Genomic DNA, 24,712 nt, shown 5'->3' with positions numbered 1-24,712 from the left:
ATATCATTGCCACCATAGTGTATGTTAATTCTTAAGTCAGGATTTTCTTTTACCATAAACCACTATATATTTATTTATCAGCCCTAAGGAATAACCATGTAAATTAGCATTATTTTATAAGGATATTTGGTTTCATTACAAGACTATGACGATGTGTGCAAAACCCAGAGAGACAGTTCGTGACAGAAACAGACAGCAGAAACTTCCCCACTCTATATACATTTCCTTATTGTAAATAAAATGAAAAAGCTATCTACCTATTACACTCAAGTGTATTGAAGCATTAGCTGTTCCAACATTGTTCTTTGCTTGACAGGTGAATATTCCAGAATCATTGACTTCCACAGACTCACTGCTCAGTGTCAGGTTAAGCTCATATGAATAATCAACATCTGATCTACTTTTGTCTTTTATCACCTATAAGAAAAACACATCTGACAGTTTAAAAAGAGAAGCACATATAAAGTGCTATTTTTTTTTGCCTAAGTAAAAACAGCAGCATGTTCATTCTGGTACAATGCATTTCACGTGCAGCTCAAAGGACATAGGTTCTTTCTACAAAGAAAATAGAGGAGTGTGGTAGCCATGTTAGTCCACTCTTAAGGTTATCAATAGAAATCAAACAAAATAAAACATGGAAAAGAAAATAAGATGATACCTTTTTTATTGGACATAACTTAATACATTTCATCCACAAAGGAAAGATATTCAACATAAAGGGATCTTTCACTTGCTCATCTTCCAATGTGGTATATATCATTCAGTGTAAACCTTCGAAAGCTAATCAAGAAATGTATTAAGTTATGTCCAATAAAAAAGGTATCATCTTATTTTCTTTTCCATGTTTTATTTTGTTTGATTTCTATTGATAACCTACAAAGAAAATAGAAAGTGAACCCTCCCCCATCAGTTTTATGACATGAGAAATCTTAGCTGCTCCTAAATCACATCATACAGATCACTCTTAGTCAATGCCATGTGAATTCTTCCTTATTGACAAAGTAAAACACTTGTCCTCTGTTCAGACTATAATATAAATTAATACAATTGTCAGAAACACAGATAATGACATCAGTTAGGTCAGTGGTTCTCCACCCAGTCCTCGGGGCACACCTAGCCAGTCAGGTTATCAGGATGAATGAGCATGAGATAGATCTCTACACAAAAGAGGCAGTGCATAATCATGATAGCCTGAAAACCTGACTGGATAGGTATACCCCGAAGACTGGGTTGAGAACTCCTGAGCTAGGTTGAGTAAAATGTAAACAATATAGATGACAACAGTTCAGATAATGAAATTATCTGCTCAGTTTGACTTATCTGTGGTGCTGGGTTGCAATCAGTCTAGGGAAAGGCAAGACTGCTGGAGTATGGAATTTGGCATGTGGGAGGACAGAAGCCAGAGCGTCTCTCTAAAAGTTTCTGTGTATTCTGGAGTGAAGCAGTGAGAGCTTTTTGGGGAGCCGCTCTGGGTTTTGGAGGAAAATTCTGGAAACACAGACCCAGATAGCTATGTCCTGAAACATAAGTAATTCTTGATAGTTCTGATTTTCTTTGGGGCAGCATTTCACAGTTTGGGCACAGGCAGAATAAGGCCTCATTATTAGTTTTTTTTTTTTTTTTGTCAGTTTGGCCTGAACTATGGATGAGATATACAAGTAGACAAAACCCTACACGTCTCTTAAGGAACAGAGAGTTTTGTCCCAAGCATACAGCTTCTGCTGATCTCTAAAACATCCTGGGTTCTTATCCTTAAGTGTCTCGAGAACCCTACTGATGAGGGGCAGCATATGCAAGCTATGCAAGCCAGAGGTGGTGTGGTCTCACTGGTAGGCATTCTGCTATATTTAGAGTTTGCTGAAGGTGATGGACTTGGGTATTTTGTAAACTAGCATGTAATGAGCTGCATAAGCCAAGTGTTAAGGTGACCAGTGCATTTAGCACTGTTGCTTTCCTATGTAGATACTGTCTCAGATGTTACATAGTTTGAGGAAGAATGCTTATGGATACCTGTGTTTCCAAGGTCAAGGGGGAGTGTACAGTCACACTCACGTAGAGCCATGCCACCATCACTTACTACTTGGAGGAAGGCTGGGGGAAGTTTGAAGGTTGATTTGGTTAAACAAGGCAGATGGCAGTTCTGCTCTGGCTGGGTTTAGACACAGTTTGTTCTTAAGTCAAGTAGGCATATTCATTTTGTCCTAGGATTCTGTAGGAGACTGACCTAGTATATCATGCATCTGTATATTGTCTGCATAAAAATGATACGTGAGACCTGTCTTATGAATTGGCTTAAGGCTGAACACAGATGTTAAACATTAGGAAAAAGAGAGAATAACCTGTGGAACTCCAGACTTTGACACCTAAGGGTCCAAAAAGTCATTGTCCATTTGTACTCTGAGAGTGGACTTCTATAACTGAACACCTCCATTTGGGCACTTGGATGCAGCGTGGGGAGTGTGTACTCTATAATGGCATCTCTGTGCACAGATTCTCTTACATATTCTGCATAAGTTGGTAGAAACCTACATTCATTTAGGTGCACTCACCCCAGATTTAAGGCAGGCATAAACAGGTACATCTAAGTGCGGCACTTACATGCATAACTTAAAGTGTTCAGTAAGATGTGCACATAAGTAGGAGATACACCCATGTCCTGCCCACACATACACCCCCTTGCATTTACATGCCATGGAATTGTGTGTATATGCTATAGAACACTACTCAGACTTCGGGCTCATATGCGTACATTTTAATATTGTGCACAATTCTGGAGACCAGACCTTCAAAAAGAATGGCCTCTTGGAGGTGCTAGAGATGAAACTTGTATCTGAATTCAATAAAGCTTGATGTATGTACATAGGATCTCTAACATAAAGGAAGGGAAAGTAGGTGGCATGGACAGGCAGACTGGATAAGCCATATGTCTTTATCTGCCTTCATTTTTCTCTGTTTCTATATATACATGTGTAAATTATAATATTCTATAACATATATGTACAAATGGCACATCACTTTAGGTACCCTGTAATAGAATGAGAGGGTTAGTGATCTACACTCGAGATATATTTGGAACTATTTTAAAATTTTAGCCTTTATGCCAAGGGACTCTAGTCCAGACAAAAACATTATGTTCCTCAGCTCTAAAGGCAGCTGAAATATCTACAAAGATCATGAGGAAATCAGTGACCTTGTCTAGTTTCCATCTTAGGCCAACTGTTATCTTATTGTCCTTCCAATACAATAATATTAAATTGTATTTTTATGAAATATGACATCCACATATATTTTTTAAAATAAGCTATTCCTAAATCATGTCATTATGCAGATTTTAAGAACTAAGGGAGTAGATATCAACTTGACCTAGTGTTAAGACATATTATTTTAGCACTAACACACCTATTTTAGCACAGGTCCCGTTTTATATAATGAGACTTAAGGGCCCTTTTACAAAGGCTCGCAAGGGCCTAGGCGCATCCAGTGCATGCCAAATCGGCATTAACATCCAGCTACCATGTGCCCTGGACGGTAATTCTGAATTTGGCATGCGCCGAAAACACGCGGTAGAAAATATTTTCTATTTCCTACCACGTGATGCTACTAAGTCAATGGGTGGCAGTAAGTTCTCAGGCCAAAAATGGACGCTTGCTGATTTTTATTTTGCCGTATGTCCATTTTCTGACCCCTTAAAAATTGGTTCTTTTCCAGGACGTGGTAAAAACTGGCTTGGCGCATACCCAAAAGACATGATTGCACTGCCGCAGGCCACTTTTTGCCGCAGCTTAGTAAAAGGCCCCTTAGTTACTAATTACTGGGTTTAACAGTAAAATAACACGTCTAACTGTAGGCCATGTTGTTAAATTCGTCCACAAAGTGGCCAAATTTGCTTTTACAATAAGCGCGTCCATCCAGGAAGAAAATGTTAAATGTTCATTGAAGACTTGAGGCTTGATTTACAGTGGCTTTTCTTTCATGCTATCTAAAGAAAAGAAGTTGCCTATTTCCATAAATATATCACTAGACTGTTGTATTTCACATATAGATAGATCTTTGATGTGTAGCATTGTTGGGATGTAGTTTTCTATTTCTCAAGACATCTTTACTTAGCATGCTATATTAATTATTTCAAAACCTGCTTATATAATGAAAAATTCTATGCTAGCAAAATGACCATGGAGAAGAATAAATATTAAACTTGTCAAAAGTCTGAGTAGGAAATTACCAGTAGAAACTTGGCATCCAAATGGCAGATGAAATTTAATGTGGACAAATGCAAAGGAATGCATATTGGGAAGGATAATACATATAATAGTTACTTGATGCTAGGGTCCACTTTAGGAGTCAGCACCCAAGAAAAAGATCTAAGTGTTATTGTAGACAATACGTTGACAACTTCTGCCCAGTGTGCGGCAGCAGTCATAAAAGCAAACAGGATGGAAAATAAGATGAAGAATATTATAATACCTCTCTATTGCTATATGATGCAACCTCTCCTTCAGTATTGTGTGCAATTCTGGTCACTGTGGGCCCCTTTTACCAGGCAGAGGAACCCAACCCGGGCTTACAGCTTGCTACACAGGAAGTACCACCGGGCTACCACAGCAGCATGGTGGTACTTCCCAGCATGGTGGTACTTCCCACCGCTTGCACGCCATCATATCTGGCTTTGGGGTGTATCTGCAGTAATCAGGCAGTGCCATGCATTGACTGGTTACCGCTGGGTTAGTATGGAAGCCCTTACTGTCACCTCAAAATGACCGCACAGCAAGTGCTTTATTTGCTGCATGGTCATTTCCTGCAGGAAAGAAAGATTTCCCTTTTACTTGCTGTGGTAGAAGGGAGTCTTGGCATGCATGAAAAACATGGCCTGATGCCAGCCCAGGCCCCCTTTTGCCACAGAGCTTGGTAAAAGGGGCCCTGTACCTAAAAAAAAAAAAAGATATAGTGGAATTAGAAAAGGTTCAAAGAAGGGTGACCAAAACGGTAATGGAAGTCCTCTCCTATGAGGAGAGGCTAAAGAAGTTTGCAAAATTCTCAGTGGTTTGAATGGGTAAAAGCAAATTGAATTTTTTACTTTTCAAAAAGTACAAAGACTAGGGAACACTCAATGAAGTTACATGGTAATAATTTTAAAACAAACAGGAGGAATAACGTTTTACTCAACAAATAATTAAGCTCTGGAACTTGCTACCAGAGGATGTGGTTACAGCAGTTAACATATCTGGTTTTAAAAAAGGTTTGGATCAGTTCTTAGAGGAAAAGTCCATAGTCTGCTATTGAGATAGACATGGGAGAAGCCACTGCTTGCTCTGGGATTGGTAATATGGAATCTTGCTACTATCTGGGATTCTGCCAGGTACTTGTGATCTGGATTGGTTGCTGTTGGTAACAGGATACTGGGCTAGATGAACTATTGGTCTGACCCAGTATGGCTATTCTGTTAGACCTAGTTCATTGAATTACCCCATATAAGGCCTTCCATATAGCTGCTGTTTGACTATTGAGTTTATATATAGAGAGATAGAGATAGAGTGATAGAGATAGATAGATAGAGAGAGAGAGAGAGTCAGAGTCCTAGGTTAAGTATAGTATCATATATTTTTAAACATGCTAGTGGAAAGATAAAAAGTATCTCACCATATTTGAAGCTCCCAGCCATCTAGCAGCCACTGTGCTAAACACATCTTTGACTGTGCACGCAACTTCAAACCTGTCTCCTTTTTTAAGAAGTTGTTTAGTTTTTGATAAGATGATGGTAGGAATCCTCTTGTGAGCTGGAAAACAGAGATGCAATGTATTTTTAATTTTAATGTTCCCATCACATTTGAAGCCACCACTACTAGGACATAAAAACTCCTTGATTTTTTTTTAGCCCTAGACTGCCAAGTACAATTTCAAGATCTTCTACTCAGTAATTCAGTCTCCTCATAGATTTGTAAGTGCTCCATGTTTAATGACACACATTTGTCTCAGCTGAACCTGTCCTGGATTAGCAGTCTCACACTCCCATGGATTTTGATCCAACCTGCATTCACATATGACAAGCTCATACAAAAATCACCATTGCACATACATGATGTCTTTCTATATATAGTACTGTATCTGAAATGCAGAGAAAACTAACTGTAGTTTTGTCAAGTAGAGGAGGCAAAGGAAAGAATAAATGTGGCACACTAAGAAAAAAAGGTACCAAAAATGGGGTTACAAATAACAGAAATAAAGGAGAGTAAATTTAGGAGCATAACCTTTATAGAATAAGGTCCATGGGGGGGGTGGGGAGGGTCAATATTCAAAGCAATTTAACCAGGGAAGTGAGGTTCTTGCCCAGTTAAATCATCACTTGTGCAAGGATACCCGCAGATACTCAGTGGCAATTAACTAGTTAGTGTCACTGAATATCAGCACTAACCACTAAAGACTCTAGTGCTCCTTTTACAAAGTGATGCTACCGATTAGCAATGGTCTGAATGTGAAGAAGCCCCTTCAATTCCCATGGACTTCTTTGTCTTCAGCAAACCCTAATTGGTGGCACCGCTTTGTAAAAGGAGCCCACAGTTGGTGACTTTGTGACTGGTCCGAGGGTAAAGTCAGCACCTCATGCGGTTACGGGCAAACATTCAGCACTTAAATGCCTAAACTAACAGGACAAATTGGACTGCATAGAGCTGTTTTATCTTTATCTAGTTTCACTTAGGGACCCTTTTACAATGTCACAGTAGAGCTACTGTGGTGTTCGTACACGCCAATCCAGCACTACTGCCGGCCCACCATGAGAACCAGTGGTAGTGTCACCCCCATTGCGTACCATTTCTGGTGTGACTGAAATTATTTTTTTCTTTATTGCGCTGGGGGCTAACGTGGTGGTAATCAGGCAGTGCTGTGCACTGCCTGGTTACCATTGGGCTAGCATGGGAGCCTTTACTGCCTCCTAAACAGAAGGCAGTAAGGACTCCCCCCAGAAATGGCCACATGACAAGTGTGCACTTACTGCACAGACATTTTTTTTTGCCTTTCACCTGCTGCGGTAAAAGGGGCCTCAAGCTTACAATCTAATCCGACAAAAAGGACAAATAAGGGATAAGGGAATTAGTAAGGTGGCAAAGATAAAAAACACATGGGTACTGAACAAGTGAATAGGGGTTAGGAGTTAAAAGCAAGACTCAAAAAGGTGGGTTTTTAGCCTAGATTTGAAGACGGCAATGATGGAGTTTGATGTACTGACTCGGGAAGTCTATTCCAGGCATATGGTGCAGCAAGACAAAAGGAACAGAGTCTGGAGTTGGCAGCGGAAGAGAAGGGTACAGAAAAAAGAGATTTACCTGATGAACAGAGTTCCCAGGGGGGAGTGTAGGGAGAGACAAGAGTGGAGAGATACTGAGGAGCTGCAGAGTGAATGCACTTGTAAGTCAATAAGAAGAGTTTGAACTGTATGCGGAAATGGATAGGAACCAATGAGTGATTTGACTTCAGGAAAGGGCTAATATGAGCATAGCAACATTGGCGGAATGTAAGTTGTGCAGCAGAATTTTGAACAGATTGAAGGGGAGAGATGGCTTAGTGGGAGACCTGTGAGAAGCAAATTGCCATAGTCTAAGTAAGAGGTGATAAGAGTGTGGATAAGGGTTTTGGTAGTGTGCTCAGAACGGAGAGGACAAATTTTGGTGATATTATAAAGAAAGAAACAACAGCTTTTAGCATTCTGTTGGATATGTGCAGAGAAAGAGAGAGAGAGAGAGGAGTCAAAGCTATCCCCAAGGTTACCAGCTGATGAGACAGGGAAGATAAGAGTGTCCACTGAGATAGAGAATGGGGAAGAGAAGAGGTGGGTTTAGGGGGAAAGATAAGAAGCTCAGTCTTGGTCATGTTTAGTTTTATTCACTTTATTGTTTGTTTGTAAGCCACATTGAACTTGAGTCTATTTCATGCTAATGTGGGGTATAAATGTCATGAATAAATACATACATAAATAAATAAAACTAAATAAAACTAAATAAAATATCCAGGCAGCAATGTCAGGCAGGCAGACTGATACTGGGGACTGGATTCCTATTGAAATTTCTTGTGTGGAGAGGTAGATCTGGGAGTTGATACTGAAAACCATGGGATGAGATCAGAGCACCAAGGGAAGAATTATAGATGGAGAAAAGAAGAGCTACCCAGATGTAACTCACCATGAGCTACAATTGAAAAAAAAAAAAAGGAAGAGCTAAATCCAAAATCCCTTCCCTTACCCTGTTGACATATGTTACCCATTTCCTAATTTACAAAGCATTAAGTACTTTTTGTTACAATTTCTGAATAATCGCATGTACCTCCAAAACAATATACAATTATGCCTTCACACAGCAAATATGCAAAATAACAAAGGTGGGTTTTATCACAATGCTTCACCATGACCTCTGATGTTTTATAACATTCCTTCACTGTAGAGATAACATATTTTCTTCCTAAACTAACAGGACAAATTGGGCTAAAAAGTGGCCGGTGCTGGTGTCAGCACATGGGTTGTCCGCTGGCTGCGGTCACTTGTAGCTTGGCAGTAAAATGGTTGCCTTGCTATATTTTTTGGTAATAACCACATGCTAATTTCCCTAGTAGTTCATGGCCATTAAAGCGCAGAGTCCTTATCATCCCCTATTTAGGAGTGCTTAGGGCTCCTGCACTAAGCAGGTAGTTTGCGGTAATGTGCATGTGCTATCCAATTAGTGGAGGCACGCCTACTCTCTGCCCGTGGACAGGCCTCCTGCACTAGAAATTATTTTCTAGTGTGGAATTAGTGTGCGCTAAACGGAACTACCAGGGGCCGCCTCAGCATGTTTTACAGTAGTGCATGGTAAGCCAATGTTAGGCCTACCATGCCTTAGTAAGAGGGCCCCTTAGAGAATAGCCCTCTGATTCAGTGGCATAGCTACGGGGGAAGGGGCCACGGGGCCCGGGGCCCCTCAAACTGGCTCAGGGTCCCCAACCCCTGCCACCTAAGTCGTTTGTCTCACACTGGTCTTACATTGCTAGTGCCCTCTCCTGTTTTTCAGCGCCGTGCATGATGCTGAAAGCAGGACAGGGCACCAGGCAACTTAAGAGCAATGCGGTACAAACACTTTAACCAAGGTACCACCGGCGGCAGGAGGGGCAGGAGCGGCGGCGGCAGAAGCGGTACCTTCCAGCGGCGGCAGGGAGGAAGAAGCAGCAGCGGGGGGGGGGGGGGGCAGAGGTGGCGGCGGAAGGGCGGCAGCTAGGAGGCGGGTCAAAATGTGCCCCTCACCTTGGGATCTGGCTCCCCCCCTCCCCTCAAAGTCTGGCTATGCCCCTGCTCTGATATTCAGCTAGCGGCAGTCAGCGATCCTAAAGGCACTGACTGCTGCAGGCTGAATCTGATTCGGTATTTAATGCTGAATACCAGCTCTGAATACTCGAGTCTTCGTTGGCTACTGGAAGTCACCTGGATGCTGGCTAATATTCAGATCATTGCTCAGATAACTGCCCAGAAAAAGTTAAGATGCTCTATTTGCTGTCCTAACTTTATCCAGGCACTTATCTGGTTAGTGGACTGAAAATTGCCTCTAATCATTAAGTCCCAGCTACATCCTGACTCCGCCCCTAAACTACTCTAGCACTAACTGGTTAGTGTCGCAGAGGTCTGTGTTGGTACCCAGTGGTACCAAATTGTTAATGCCACTGAATATCAGCAGCCGCCAGTGAGATTTAGCCAAGTATGAACTTTCTCATCTGGTTAATTCCCCTTTGAATATTGGCTCCAAGCAGTGTTGTGCCGATTACTCATCAAAAGTAATTAATTACTGCTACTTTTTTTCGCAGCTTGTTAGTGCCATGGTCTCTTTGGCATTGAAGGTGATCTTTTCCCACTGGAAGTCCTTACACCAGGCCACTTATCAAGAATGGTTGAACTTATTGCTCCAAATGTACAAATTTGAATTACATCTGGCGAAGAAATCTTCTCGCTTCGCTTCCTACAGGGAAAAATGGCTGCCACTGGTATCTTATTTTGCTTCGGTATAGAGATTAGCACTGAGTTTGATGTATTTTGTGGCCTATGCATGCTCTGTGTCTGGATTTGTATCCTCCAGCCCTTCTCCTTCCCTTTTTTTTTCCTTTCTTCTTTTCCACCTCCTCTTTCTTCCCATTTTCTTAATGTGATTCTAGTTGTGAATAGTTGCTTCTTGAATGTGAGCTCCAGTTTTGCCATGATTTGTGAATGTTGCTTGTTGTACTGTGGTGAACTCCTGCTTCTATTGTATTGTATTGAAATCCAATAAAAGATATTAAACTGTGAAAAGTAATTAATTACTGCTACTTTTTTTGCAGCTTAATGTAATTAGTTACTGTAATTAACTTACCCATCTAGGAAAGTAGCTAATTACTGATTACAGTTACTGGTTTACAGTAAATAATTACTTTTCCTTTACTTTTGAACATGACATGGATGCAAATAGAAATATGAAGACAAAAGTTGAACTGGAAAGCCCAAGTAGTCAAACTTGGCATGTATTGCAACAGTGAAGAAATAAAAACAAAAATGCATTTTCCGCTATACTGAACATAATACAAAGCCATATACAATGCACATTTCCCAGAGTTAACATATTCCCATTAATAAATTCAAAATGAGCACTTATTTTCTCTCTCTGTTGTCTGGACATTTTATTTTCCCATCATGCTGGTCCCAGTTTCTTTTGTTTTCCTGCCTTCTGCTCTCTTTCAATTGGTTGATGTCCATTTCTCATTTCTCCTGTCCTCCTGTCTTGTTCCATTCTCTCAATACACCTGTCTTTGATGCACTGATCTTTCCCTTTTAGGTCTTTCCTCCCTCTTTTCTTTTCTACCTCTCCTTCCACCCCAGGTCTAAAATCCCTCTTCCCCCTTCCGCATCTAATATCTCTTAATCTCTCTTCCTTCCCTTCCTCCCTGAGACATCCTCTCCCCCTCCCATTGAAGTTATTAAGCATCCAATACCAGTGCTTAAACTGCCCTTGGGTATATATATATTGGAAGTTGAGAAAATAAACATTTAGGTAAGATTATCATTGGGAGAGTTACCTTGGATCGCCAGCGGTATCAGCAGGAGCACACCACTTAGGCTGTTTCCAGGCGACCGATGGGGCTTTTCCTTTGCCAGATCCCACCAGCTAAAAACAGGAAGTAACATCAAAGGGGTGGGATCTGGCAGAGGAAAGGCCCTGTGGGTCATCCAGAGACAGCCTGAGTGGAGCACTGATGGAACTGCAACATCACGTGGACCTGGAGCGACTTTCTAAAGCCGTGCTGCGACTCCTGACTCCAGCTCTTTGCAAAGTCCAAGCTACATCAGAGCTGGAAATCGGGGCTCCCTTCTCCTTCATGTGAGAAAGGGGTGGAGTCTGAGTGCTCAGCTCAGTCACATGTTTGCAGCTGGCAGGAATGATCGCCTTCCCCCGAAAGCTCACCCAGGCCAGAACCCGCTCAAGAAGATGTGGATGCCCTGGCACAAGGGAAGTGAGCCGAGCTGCGGGAGTAATGTTTAATGTAATCCCCATGCCATTAGCGTTACCAAAGCCAGTAATTAACTATATTAATGCGTCCTATTTAGGGGGTGCCAAGTGCTCCCACATTAATGCTTCATTAGACAGTTAGTGAGCACTAGGCATACAAAGCTAGCTGGTTAACGCTTCCATGCCCACTTTATACCCATGCCAGGCCCCCTCAGAGAAAAATTGCAAGATTCACTAACATGCAGCAACAGTAGCCTGTTATTGCAAATTAACTGCGCATTAAGGCCTTAAAGCCCTTTATCTTCTTGGGCAGACTGGATGGACCGTGCAGGTCTTTTTCTGCCGTCATCTACTATGTTACTATGTTAGTGGAAGGGCCCCAAAATTAGGTCAAAACACATCTAGCTATGTATCCCCTGCCTATGTCATGCCTGAGCATGCCAGATAGATTTATTTATTTATTTTTGTTACATTTGTACCCTGCGCTTTCCCACTCATGGCAGGCTCAATGCGGCTTACATGGGGCAATGGAGGGTTAAGTGACTTGCCCAGAGTCACAAGGAGCTGCCTGTACCTGAAGTGGGAATCAAACTCAGTTCCTCAGGACCAAACCCTAACCACTAGGCCACTCCTCAAACCTGGAGAGGAAGGAAAGAAAATCATCACTATTGTGGTGGTCCCTGCTAGCTAATGAGGGCACCATTCAGGTGGGCAAGAGATCATACAGACACTCATGTATGCTGTCTGGCAAGTGGAGAATGGCAAAAATAAAAAAAAGAATGAAAAAAGAGAAAGGACCCTCTTTCCACCAACCCCCCCCCCCCCCCCCCAAATAAATAAATAATTGTTACACTCAGGTTGCTATGAGCACCTAGTGGATTAGGTATGAGAAGACTACCTTGGTGGTTACCAAACATACATGAAAAGCCCAATCTAGATGAAACAAAACAAAATCATACAGTAAAATGGTAAACAGCAAATAATAATCGGGCTACTTGGAATTTGAATATATCCTTTGATTTTACCTGGTGTTACAGTCAAGTTATATTTCTTTGATGTTCTCAAAACTCCGTCTTGATATGCTGAGCACATGTAACATCCATTAAAAGAACTCTGCAGGTTTCTTATAGTGATGCCTTTCTGCAGATCTGTACTGTATGTCAGGTTCACAGGGAGTGAAGCGCCACTGCATGTTATCAATTCAAAATTTGAGATGCTTGGATCTGACAAAGGGCACACAGTTGCCTCACTGCCCTCTTCTTTATCAACATAGAGAAATTGATCAAGAAAGGGGGCACCTGAATCTGAAAGAACACAAGATTAGAATCATGAAATATTTATGTGTAAGAAAATATTATACAATAACATAGGGTTAAAATAAAAGGCTATAGTGAAATGTCATTAATCAGAACCCAAAGATCCACACTTTTGCCCCAAAATGGCTTGCACTGTCTTGCGATTTGTCTTTGCATATCAAGTAATTCTCATCATATCTATAATTAGTCTAGCATTTTCTGAAACTCATGAAATACTTTTTGACCGATTGGTAATATCATGAAAAAGAGAATAAAAATGATTTACTCTTGACATATACGTAAATGGAAAGGTTTTCCAGCGTCTCTTTGTTGGTGCATATATAGCTGCCTGTGTCTCTCTTCACTGTTTTGGGCAGGTAGAGCATCTTTTCAGCATCAGTGCCTGTGATGGACTTAATGTTGATATCCTTTGGTTTCGTCGAACCAGGCTTGTGAAAACTCCAGCTCACTTGGGTATCATCTTTGCAACTCAGTCTCAATTCTTGACCAATATCCACAACCAGGCTGGTTTGTGCTGGTGAAATTGATGGTGCTGAACAAGCTGTAAAGGTATTAAAGTTTATTACTATGTTATAATAAATGTTTAAAAATAACCATTGTCTTCCAGATTCTGTATAGGTCACCCAAATTTGGTTGTGGATCACAGATCCACATGTAAACTAAGCACTAACCATCAATTATTGGAGTTAACAAACAGGGCCCTGTTTACTAAGCCGCATTATAGACGCGTTAACATTTTTAATGCGCGTTAATCATGTATGTACATTAACTATGTACGCGCCTACAATATCCCTATAGGTGCCTACATGGTTAGACCACACGCTAATTGTAGGCACGTTAAAAACTCTAACGCACCTTAGTAAACAGGGCCCTTAATTTGCAATGATTAGGAGTTACACACTGACCTGCCCTATGCCCTATTCTATAACATGTGCACCTATATTTCACAGTATGCAACCCAAAATGGGCAGGGTCGTGGAGGACCATGGGCAGGTCAGGGGCATCCCCCCCAAAATTAGGCATGATGTTACAGAATACTGGCAATTGTGTGCTTGCCATCAGTTAGGCACAAGTACTTACATCAGCTTTTGGCAGGCATAAGTGCTTGCACCCAAAGTTAGGTGTGAGAAGTACACTAAGGGCCTCTTTTACTAAGGCACGCTAGCGTTTTTAGCATGCGCTAATATTTAGGGTGTACTAAATGTTAGAGACGTCCATAGGAATATATGGATGTCTCTAACAGCACATACGTTTCAGCATTAACGCCTGCATCTGGAGTCTATAAAAACTGATAAAGTGCAAATGAAGTAAACCCTATGCAGTCTTCCTATGCAGCAGTGTAGCATGGTGTCTTTGTGCAAACACAACAATGATTCTCAACCAAAGAATCTAGAAGCTCAACAAGTACTCCTCTCAGGAGTCATTTGGCATTGCAGAGTGAAACTTGCAACACCATTACAGAATAGCACTTGTGTCCTGCTAAGTGTGCACTTATACACGTAAGTACTATTATTCTGTGCACTAATGTTCTTCACAATGCCATTGAAAATTGTGTCTGGTCACCCCATACAGAGACATGCAAGCTGCCAGCATCTTAACTTTGGTTAAAACACATGGCAAGTTGAAATTACCAATGTTTTATCTTCTGGGGTTTTAAGGCAATTTGCATAAAATATTAATGCAGCAATCTATTTATTAGCAATATATATTTCAGTTGAATGAAAGCGAAACATTTATTTACAAGTGGCCTCAATCCACTAACTGGAAAAATGCTTATACAAATGTAATAATTGGGAAGGCAAATAATGGAACAAAGGTATAGTAGTAGATATGATGAGATAAAATGACCAATTGGACCTTCCATTATCCAGTTATTTCTTTTCATACTGCATTGAAGGTTGAGGTGATGGTATTATGACAATTGTATGACTGGGCTGGCAATGCAAACAGGTTTGCATAAATACATAAGGTTCATCAAGCCCAGTATCCTGTTTCTAATAGTGGCCAATCCAAGTTACAAGTACCTGGCAAGATCCCAAAATAGTATACTACATTTTATGCTGCTTACCCTAGAAATAAGAAGTGGATTTTCCCCAAGTCCATCTTAATAATGGCATATGGACTTTTTTTTTTTTTTTAGGAAGTTATACAAACCTTTTTTAAACCACACTGAGCTAACTGCTCAATGAATTTGCTAACTGGCAGTGAATTTCAGAGTTTAATTACATGGTAAGTGAAGAAATATTTTCTCCGATTTTTTTTTTTTTTACTACATAATAGATTCATTGCGTGCCCCCTAGTCCTAGTATTTTTGGAAAGAGTAAACAAGCAATTTGCATCCACCCATTATTTTACAGACCTCTATCACATCTCCTCTCAGCTGTTTCTCCTCCAAGCTGAAAAGCCCTAGCAGCTTTAGCCTTTTCTCATGGGAAGTTGTCCCATCCCCTTTATCATTTTTGTCGCCCTTCTCTGTACCTTTTCTAATTCCACTATCAGGCTCATTTTCAAAAGAGGGCGTCCATCTTTCGACATAAATCGGAAGATGGATGTCCTTCTCCCAGAGACATCCAAATCGGTATAATCGAAAATCGATTTTCAACGTCTCCAACTGCAGTCTGTCGCAAGGACGTCCAAATTTCAGGGGGCATGTCGGAGGCGTAGCGAAAGCAGGACTTGGGCGTGCCTAACACTTGGACGTCTTTGACCCATAATTGAAAAAAACAAGGATGTCCCTGATGAACACATGGACGTTTTCACCAAGACCTGTTTTTATTATGAATAAGGCACAATAAAGTGCCCGAAATGACCAGATGACCACCGGAGGGAATCGGGGATGACCTCCCATTACTCCCCCAGTGGCCACTAACCCCCTCCTACCCTCAAAAAAACATCTTTAAAAACATTTTGTGCCAGCCTCAGATGTCATACTCAGGTCCATGACAGCGCATGCAGGTCTCAGGAGCAGTTTTAGTGGGTACTGCAGTGCACTTCAGACAGGTGGACCCAGGCCCATACCCCCCTACCTGTTACATTTGTGGAAGAAACCCACCACAAACCCACTGAACCCACATCTAGGTGCCCCCCTTCAACCGTAAGGGCTATGGTAGTGCTGTACAGTTGTGGGTAGTGGGTTTTGGGGGGTGTTGGGGGGGCTCAGCACACAAGGTAAGCGAGCTATGTTCCTGGGAGCATTTTATGAAGTCCACTGCAGAGCCCCCTAGGGTGCCCGGTTGGTGTCCTGGCATGTGCGGGGGACCAGTGCACTACAAATGTTGGCTCCTCCCATGTCCAAATGGCTTGCATTTGGACGTTTTTGACATGGACGTCTTTGGTTTTGAAAATCGCCGAAAGTCAAAAACGTCCATGTCTAGGGACGTCCAAATCTAGGGACGTCCAATTTTAAGGATTTGGATGTCTCTGATGGTATTTCTGAAATGAAAGATGGATGTCCATCTTTTTTCGAAAATACGGGTTTCCCCGCCCCTGGATTTCACCGTTTTGCAAGGACGTCTGGTCAGTGACTCCTAATGTGGAACATTGCATAACATAGCTATAGTTTGGGTTTCTAGTTCCCACATGCATCACTTTGCACTTGCTGACATTAAGAACATGTTCCTAAACTCATAAGAAAATAAGAGTAGCCATACTGGGTCAGACCAATGGTCCATCTAGTCCAGTATCCTGTTTTCCAAACAGTGGCCAAGCCAGGTCACAAGTACCTGGCAGAAACCCAAATCGTGGCAACCCTCCATACTACAAATACCAAGGCAAGCAGTTGCTTCCCATGTCTGTCTCAATAGCAAACTATGGGCTTTTCCTCCAGGAATTTGTACAAACCTTTTTTAAACCCAGATACGCTAACTGCTGTCATCTGCCATTTGGATACCCAGTCACGTAAGGTCCTCTTGCAATTTTTCACAGTCCTTTTTGCCAGTCACTCCCTCTCTAATGCAAGAAGTTTACAACAGGATGTGTGACAAGTAGAGCTAGCAGCAGCACACACAAGAAAATGGTCCTGCACATCTTTATATTTTTTTTGTACAACTGCCGCCGACCTAGGACAACAGCAATGGCATAGAGAGAGGGGACATTTACAGTAGGGACTGGGAAGGAGCCTTCCAGTGCCAGCTCAAGGTATTATGGTGTCCTTAGCCAACTTTTGCTTCAGCGTCCCCCCTCCACCATCACCACCACATCAACTCACTTCTAGCCAGCCAGCCCACATGCATAACTCTGAATCACTCCAGGGGTACCGGGGGCAACAGGGACAGATTCTACCCCCACTCATTCCTGCACTGGTGACTGCCTTCTTCAAAATGCTGCCGCTGGTTCAAGAAGCCATATAAAAGAAAACACCCTTATATTTCCACTTGAACCCCCTGGCAGTAATAATCCAAGACTGCCCCTAGGGGTCAGTGGCATCATTTCAAAGAAGACTCTTTATAGGCAACCTTTATACACAAAGAGCCACATGAATACCAGTACTATCCCTAGCAGGCTGAAAGTGCACAGAGCTCCATGGACCTTCTATAATAAATAAGTAAAAATATAAAAACAATGGAGACAAACTTCTAGAGTGGCTATTCTGAAAATATTTGCAAAACACAGTATTTAAAATCACAACCCCCCCCCCCCCCCCCCCCCTCTGGTTGACATTTTCTGTGTATATTTCCCATGGAGATTTATTAAAATTGTCATATACATGTTTTAGAGATTCATTAATTATTATAATGGTTTTGCTGTTTGTTCTTCACATTATTCGTTTTTTTTAATTTATTTATATTTTTTAATTTCATATCAAATTACATTTGTACAGTATTCAAATTATATATGTATTATTTTGCTTATGTTATCATGTATATATATTGTTTTTATATTGTTTTTATTTGTAGACTCCTGATGTAGGCCTCTTGGTCGAAACACAACGTTGTGTCGAGTCAATATACTGTTTAATAAAATTTGGTTCATCTTCACTGTGATCCAGTCTCTGGGACTCCTGGTTTTTTACCCACTTCTTTGTTGTTTTGTGATTATCCGTGGGACTTCTTTGAGTTCTCCATGTTTGTGGATTCTCTACTGGTTTATTTCCCATGGTCTCACAGGCCATATTTGGCTTACAAGCTAAACGTTGCCCGCCCCAGCTCTAGAACATCAATACGCCTACTGGGAAAACTAAACTAGTTGGATTACTAAACTTCTTACATAGAATTATATTGCTAACAGAATACCTGGTCTCAGTTGCACGTGCTTCAAGTTGCACACATAAGAAATAGGTAGACCCTCAGAGAATACAGAATAACTCATCATAAACTAAAAATAGAAATATATACACAAAAATTAAACTCCCAAGAAATCTCTGCATGCAGTAGAACCCCAGAGAAAAAGGAGATACAACTAACCCAGCACTGTGCAATATAAAGTTAGCAGATGTAAATTCTAAAAATTCAAATCGCTAAATTGAAAATAATGTTTTTTCTACGTTTTGTTGTCTGGGCATTTTATTTTTGTAATCATGTTGGTCTCAGTCTCTGGTTTCTGTTTTCCTCTGTCTTCTCTTAACACTCTTTTTAGAGTTTCCAGTCCATCTGATACTTCTCTTCCCTCACGTCTTCATCACTTTCTTTCCTACAGCCATCTTGGACACTGATCTCTGCTTCTCAGCTTGCTTTCATTTAATTTTCTCTCTATCCATTAAGATTTCATTTCTCCTCCGTATCCACTTCTCAATCTCCCTCTTTTTACTCCATCTACCAATAGCTTTTCATTTATTTCCCTCATCCTAGCCACCATTCCCCACCTCTCTCCTTTTTAGTAACTTCCCCACCCCTATGTTCAGCATCTCTGTCCCTCACTTTCCTCCTCTAGTGTCTTTCCTCTCTTGCTCGCTCTCCCGCTGACCAGTGTTTCCTCCTCTTTCCTATTCCTTCGTGCCCAACATCCCCATCTCTCTCTGTTTCCAGCATCTCCCTCTATCTCTTCCCTGTATCTCTCTTTCTCTCTCCTCCAGCATCTGTCTTTCCTTCTCTCCTTATTCCCTCCAAGTTCAACATCTCCCTTCTCTCTCTCCTCCTTGGTCCAGCATCTGCCCTCCATCTCCTTATCCCACCTCCCATATAACATCTCCTCTGTCTCTCAAGTCAAACCTCCCAAATGTTCATTCTTTCCTTATCCTTCCCAGTGTCCAGCCTCTCCTATCCATTTTCCTTCGCCCCCATGGTCAACACTTCCCCTCCATCTGTGTTCTCCGCTCTATATCGCAATAACCACCTCCCACATGTCTATTTGCATTCTCCTTATATCTCCCATATCCAGCATCTGCACTCTCTTCCCATCTCTACCCATTTCCAACTTCTCCTCATTTACTCTCCACCTCCCTATATCCTCATTTACCTATACAGCACCCCCCCATCCAGTATTTGATCTTCGTGTAAATTTGTTTCACCTCTCCTATCCATGTCCAACATCTCCCTTCAGTCCCCCTATATTCCTCCCAGGTTCAGCACCTTCCATCCCTCCTCCCTCCCCTCTGCCTCCAATCCAACATCTCTCCTCACTCTTCCCTCCCCTCCCTCTGGGTCTAACATCTCTTCCTCTTTTCCATCCATCCCTCCATACCCTGCCTCTGTTTCCAAGTCCAATATCTCTTGTTCTCTCCTTTCTCCATCCCCCCGCTCTCTGCCCCAGGTCCAAAATCCCTTCCGCCCTCTCCTCTACCTCCATCTCTGGGTGCAACATCTCTCCTTCTCTCTTCCTCCTTCTCTCCCTCCCCCCTTCTCTCTCAATCTCCCCCCTTCTCCAGCAGCTCTCTCTCTCTCTCTCAAACCTCTCCCAGCTTCATTCTAGCAGCTGGCCTCTCTCTTAACAACCCCCTGCGGTCCAGCAAATTTCTCTCTCTCACTCCCCCCCCCCCCCCCCCCCCCAAGCCTTTGCAATTCAGCTCCCCTTCTTTCAACCACCTGGGCCTGGGTCTGGCAGATTCCCCCTCTCAGCCCCCAGTACGGCAGCTTTCACCCTCTTTCACCCCACCCGAATCTGGCAGGTCTGCTCTCTAAGACCTCCTCCAATCTGGCAGCTCTCCTTTCTATGACCCCCTCCAATCTGGAAGCTCTCCTCTCTCTCTCTCTCTCTCTCTCTCTCTCTCAACACCCTCCCCCACACCTGTGATGCAGCAGCTCCCCTCTCTCAAACCCCCAGCCCCTGTGATTCAATAGCTCCCCCCTCTCAAACCCCCCATCCAGCAGCTTCTCTCTCACTCACCCTTTCCAATCCAGCCATTCTTCTCTCAGCCCCCCTGACCCTGCAATTCAGCATCCTTCCTCTATCAACCCCCAGGTCCAGCAGCTTCAACTTCTCCCCAATCTGGCAGAGCCCCCTCTCTCAACCTCCAGCCCCTGCAGTCTCTGCCTAAGGTTGCCAGCACCATGCCTGGAAATTTCACTTTGCCACATTCATCCCCTGTGGAAACAGGAAATTACATCAGAGAGGAGCAGAGCGTGATAAATTAAAAGCTTCAGGCATGGCGCAGGCAGCTTTATCATTGCCAATGCTGCCGGCCTCCGCTAGAGAACAGAGGTGCTTATTTAATGGTAGGGGGAGCTGCTGGACTGTGGGGATTGGGAGGGGAGTACAGAATGACATGGGGACATTTGTCCCTGTCCCCTTGAGCTCTGTCCCTGTTCCTGCCCTGTCCCCATCCGATCCCCACGAGTGCAGTCCCCATCCTTATGAGCACTGTCTGATCCAATCTGCACAAGCCTCAAACAGTTATGATTTTATATTTAAAATTTTTATTAAAGTATAAAAAGAAACAATATTCTGTACAACAGTGCAAGGATCAACAAGACCCCTGTCTCCCCTCCCCCCTCATAAATATCCCTTCCACTATCGGGAAAACTGAACAGGCCAAATTACTACAGAATGCTACATAGAAAATTCATGCTAAAAGAACACTCTCGGTCACGCACACAGAACACAAATGACAAAAACATAATAGCGGATCAAAAATGATAAACATAAATTAAACCAAAATCTCACGAAGTAACACCTCGCATGTAGTACAACATCAAAGAAATAGAAAGAGATGCATTTCTTCCCATACCGTGCAAAATATGAAGATGACACATGCCAGGGATAGTGTTAGATAAATGCAACTAGGGCAACTGCCCCCTGGCCAGAGAAAGCCTTAAGCCTTCTTGGAGCTGAAGAAGGCATGGCCTGGTAGGGTCCCCTCCGAAATTTCTGCCCTGGGCCCCTGCCATATTTAACATAAGCTCCAGCAGGATACACATTTCAAATCTGACATCTCCCCTCTGTTTCTTTATACCTCTGTGTGTCCAGGTTTTTCCCTCTCTTCCTCCCCCACACCAATGCGCCTCCTTCCCTCTGCTGTGTATTTTAGCAATCTACAGAAGTTCCTTGTTTAATTGTAATACAGATTTTTAAAATTAAGGTGTTTTTTTTTTTTTTTTTTTACTAAAGCTTAGCTCGAGTTATCTGCAGCAGGGCCCACAGGAATAAAATGGGCCCTACTGCAGATAACTCGAGCTAAGCTTTAGTAAACAACCCCCTAAGAAAGTGAATCTTCTCATATGGATTCTGATCGAGTTTAACTTGCAACTCAGCTGCCATATATCCAATTCTATGCTATGTGCCACCTGAATTTTCAAAAGCTAAAAACAACAGAACATAGAAAAAAAAATCTCTACAACAAAACAATTAAAAGCAGGCATAGACGTACCCTAATGGACTTGTTTTTAGTGCATTGGCAATTAGTTTTATCATTTTTAATTATCCTCTAATTTGTTTTTGATATCTATTTGAAATCTGCTTTGTCTGTAATTGTTTTGCATAAAGTGCTCCTGTAAAACTTATTCTGAACTGCATCTTTAATGGGAAAATATATCTGTGGTACTCATATGGGAACTGGGTAGAACATAATCCCCTGGTACTTTCTTTCTTGTCACAAGTCTATTTTATAGTTCTCGGGCTCATTTCTTATTGTGCCACATAAGGACTCTTTAGAGCAGAGATATTTTGCTGTGCAATTTAGCAGTGCATAGATTGCTCAGAAAACTGGACAGTCAGGATCAGATCCCTTATTCTGCATGCACAATGCAACTGTAAGCATGTCAATTAACTTCATCGTACTCAAACACAGAGAAAAAATATAGGGATAGAGGATTGATTAACCCAAAGTAAATTGGGTCTCTAGAGACTATGGGGGTGACTAGCACCTGCCATAAAAGGAAAATGATTGAGAAACACACAAGAAGGAAAATGGAATTAGATTTATTTATACCTCTCAGTTCAAGGTGAGTTACATTGAAGTACAGAAGGCATTTTTTTGTCCCCTGAAAGTTTATAATCTAGGTGTGTACCAGAGGCAATGGACTTGCCCAAGATCACAAGAAGCTACAGTGGGACCTCTGGGTTATTCTTCTACAATCTTTATTTTAGGTGCAAATCAACAACTTGGTGCACAGGAGACAGAGAAGATGTTAGACATTGGAAGAGGGGGAACTAGGGACACATAGAATACAGTGGACATGGGGGGGGGGGGGAGACTAGGGAGAGGAGACAGTTGAGCTGTAGGGGAAAGTTGAAGGCAGCAGCGCTAGGGAACAGAGATTAGAAGGACAAATCAATCTGAAAAGTCACAGTAGGGGCTGGGAAGGCTTAAGCTTCTCAAGCTTCATATACAGGGAACCTATGAAGTCTCTCACATATAGACAGTTAGAGGCGTATTTTCAAAGCACTTAGACTTACAAAGTTCCATAGGTTGCTATGGAACTTTGTAAGTCTAAGTGCTTTGAAAATGAGCCCCTTTGTGTACTAACAGTCAAAGCTAGTAACTGTCAATGTAAACTGGCACACATTATACCATGATTCTTGAGCCAGAAACATAGAAAATAGCACAAGAAAGACCACACAGCCTCTCCACTCTGTTCATCCAATTCAACAGTCTCCACAAATGCTTCTTCTTCCTCAGAGATCCTCTGTGCATGCGTATCTCATTCTGTTTTTAATTCTGATATTGCCCTTCTCTCCACTACTCACACTGGGAGACTGCTCCACATGTCCACTATTCTAGTGGAGTCTTTTATATACCACCCGTCTTTCAAAAAAGGATTCACAGCAGTCTACAAATCAAGAGAACTCTACAATAGACAGAAATAACATCGCAAAAAATATAACAATAAAAATTAATTCAAATATAAATAAAAATAACAGAATTCCAACTATTGATCGAACAAGTCTTTAAAACCTTCTTAAAGAGAAATAAGATGATATGTGTCTTAGATCAGTTGGTAACATCTCTATATATAAAACGCACCTCCAACATTCTAATGAAGCCGGAACGTCCGTAGTTGTGTAGATCGGCTTTTTCCCCATGAGTGTCTGCCCCGCCTTCGCGTCACAACGTCATGACGTCAAGGGCAGAGCAGTGAAACTCACCCAATCACATTGCTGAGCCGCCCTCGCATCAAACCGTCATGACGTCAAGGGTGGGCAATGAAAAAAGAAAACACAAGAGGACTTAGTTCACTCCGCAATGCCGCAGCGCGCCCCCTCCAAACATTTCAGGAGCAAGGCTCGGACCACGTCACCGTTTTGTTTTCTCTCACAGGATCTCGCCCGCATGCTGCGTTTTCACGGGGCACTGTACTGGCAGTAGCAGACACCTGGCGATGGCGCTGCAGGAACCGCCACTAACACACTGCAGGCTGCTGGAGGGAGGGAGGGAGGGAGGGACGGGGGGTGGCTGGGAAAACCCTGGAACTGGGATGCAAAATCCTGGAACTGGGAGAGAGGGAGGGATGGAGGACCCTGGAACTGGGTGGGAGGGGGAGGGAAAACACTGCAACTACGAGGGAGGAAGGGGGAGGAAAAACCCTGGAACTGGGACCCAAAACTCTGGAACTGGGAGGGAGGGAGGGAGGGAAGGGGGGTGAGGACCCTAGAACTGGGAGGCAGGGAGGGGGAAACCCGTTGAACTGGGAGACAGGGGAGGGGAGGCCCTGGCACACACTCTCATTCACACACACTCACACCCAGTCTCACTCTCTCTGTCACACACACTCACACATTCACTCTCTCTCTCTATCACACACTCACTCTCACACACACTCCGAGGAAAACCTTGCTAGCGCCCGTTTCATTGCTTTCTGAAACGGGCCTTTTATCCTAGTATTCCATAATCTTGTCTCAGAAAAAGGAAAAGAATTTTCAATAGTTGTCTTAAAATGAATGGTCTTCAATGATGAAAATCCCAGTTTCAGAGTTCTTACAAAACCCAAGTTTCTGCTAATAGATGGAACAACAAGCAGTTCTCCTAACCCTTCTGAATTCAGTCCAAGAACTGATTTAAACATTAAACAAATCACTTTAAAATGTATACACTGATGTATTGACAACCAATAGATATCATGAATAGAAGACGACACACTATCAAAACAATCCAGCTCACAAAGCAAACCAACCTAACAACAGTATTTTGCGACAGCTGCAAACGGTTATACAGTTTACTCAAGATCTGAAAATATAACTGTCAGCATTAGTTCAGAGCTTAACCTGAGGTAGCCTGAGGCTTCAAGGCCTACTCAGAATATCAGCTAAAAGGATCTGGGAGATTTTGAAAGCAGCTCTGACCTCTTCCCCCCTCCCCTCTCCTAGTCTGATCTCTGGTTATGTGAATACAGATAGACAGACACCTTTGGAGGTAGTTTTACATATCTTAACACCTGTGCTTTAGAGCAACAAAAGATATCAGAACCAGTGCTCAGCACAACAATAGGATCCAGGCAACTGGTCTCCAAGAAACTGGCTTCAAAGGAATCCATAGCTTTTGGGGAATCAGCTTTTGGGCTTACCGTTTGCAAAAAAGGAAGTACCATCGAGTTACTGCAG

At 42.4% G+C, this 24,712-nt stretch overlaps 1 protein-coding gene across 2 annotated transcripts in view; it reads right to left on the bottom strand.

Moving 5' to 3' along the window:
• The window catches only part of KIT (KIT proto-oncogene, receptor tyrosine kinase), a 146,284-nt gene that overhangs the window by 65,395 nt on the left and 56,177 nt on the right, over nt 1-24,712 (bottom strand). For both annotated transcript variants that reach the window (XM_030191394.1, XM_030191393.1), the window contains exons 2-5: nt 13,068-13,343; nt 12,512-12,790; nt 5,638-5,774; nt 258-417 (exon numbers count right to left, since the gene is read on the bottom strand). In XM_030191394.1, the coding sequence (XP_030047254.1) occupies nt 258-417; nt 5,638-5,774; nt 12,512-12,790; nt 13,068-13,343 (852 nt within the window). The remainder of the gene's footprint in view (nt 1-257; nt 418-5,637; nt 5,775-12,511; nt 12,791-13,067; nt 13,344-24,712) is intronic.

This window comes from Microcaecilia unicolor, chromosome 2 (assembly GCF_901765095.1).
Source record: "Microcaecilia unicolor chromosome 2, aMicUni1.1, whole genome shotgun sequence".
Taxonomy (NCBI): Eukaryota; Metazoa; Chordata; class Amphibia; order Gymnophiona; family Siphonopidae; genus Microcaecilia; species Microcaecilia unicolor.
This window is presented reverse-complemented; position numbering and strand designations above follow the sequence as displayed.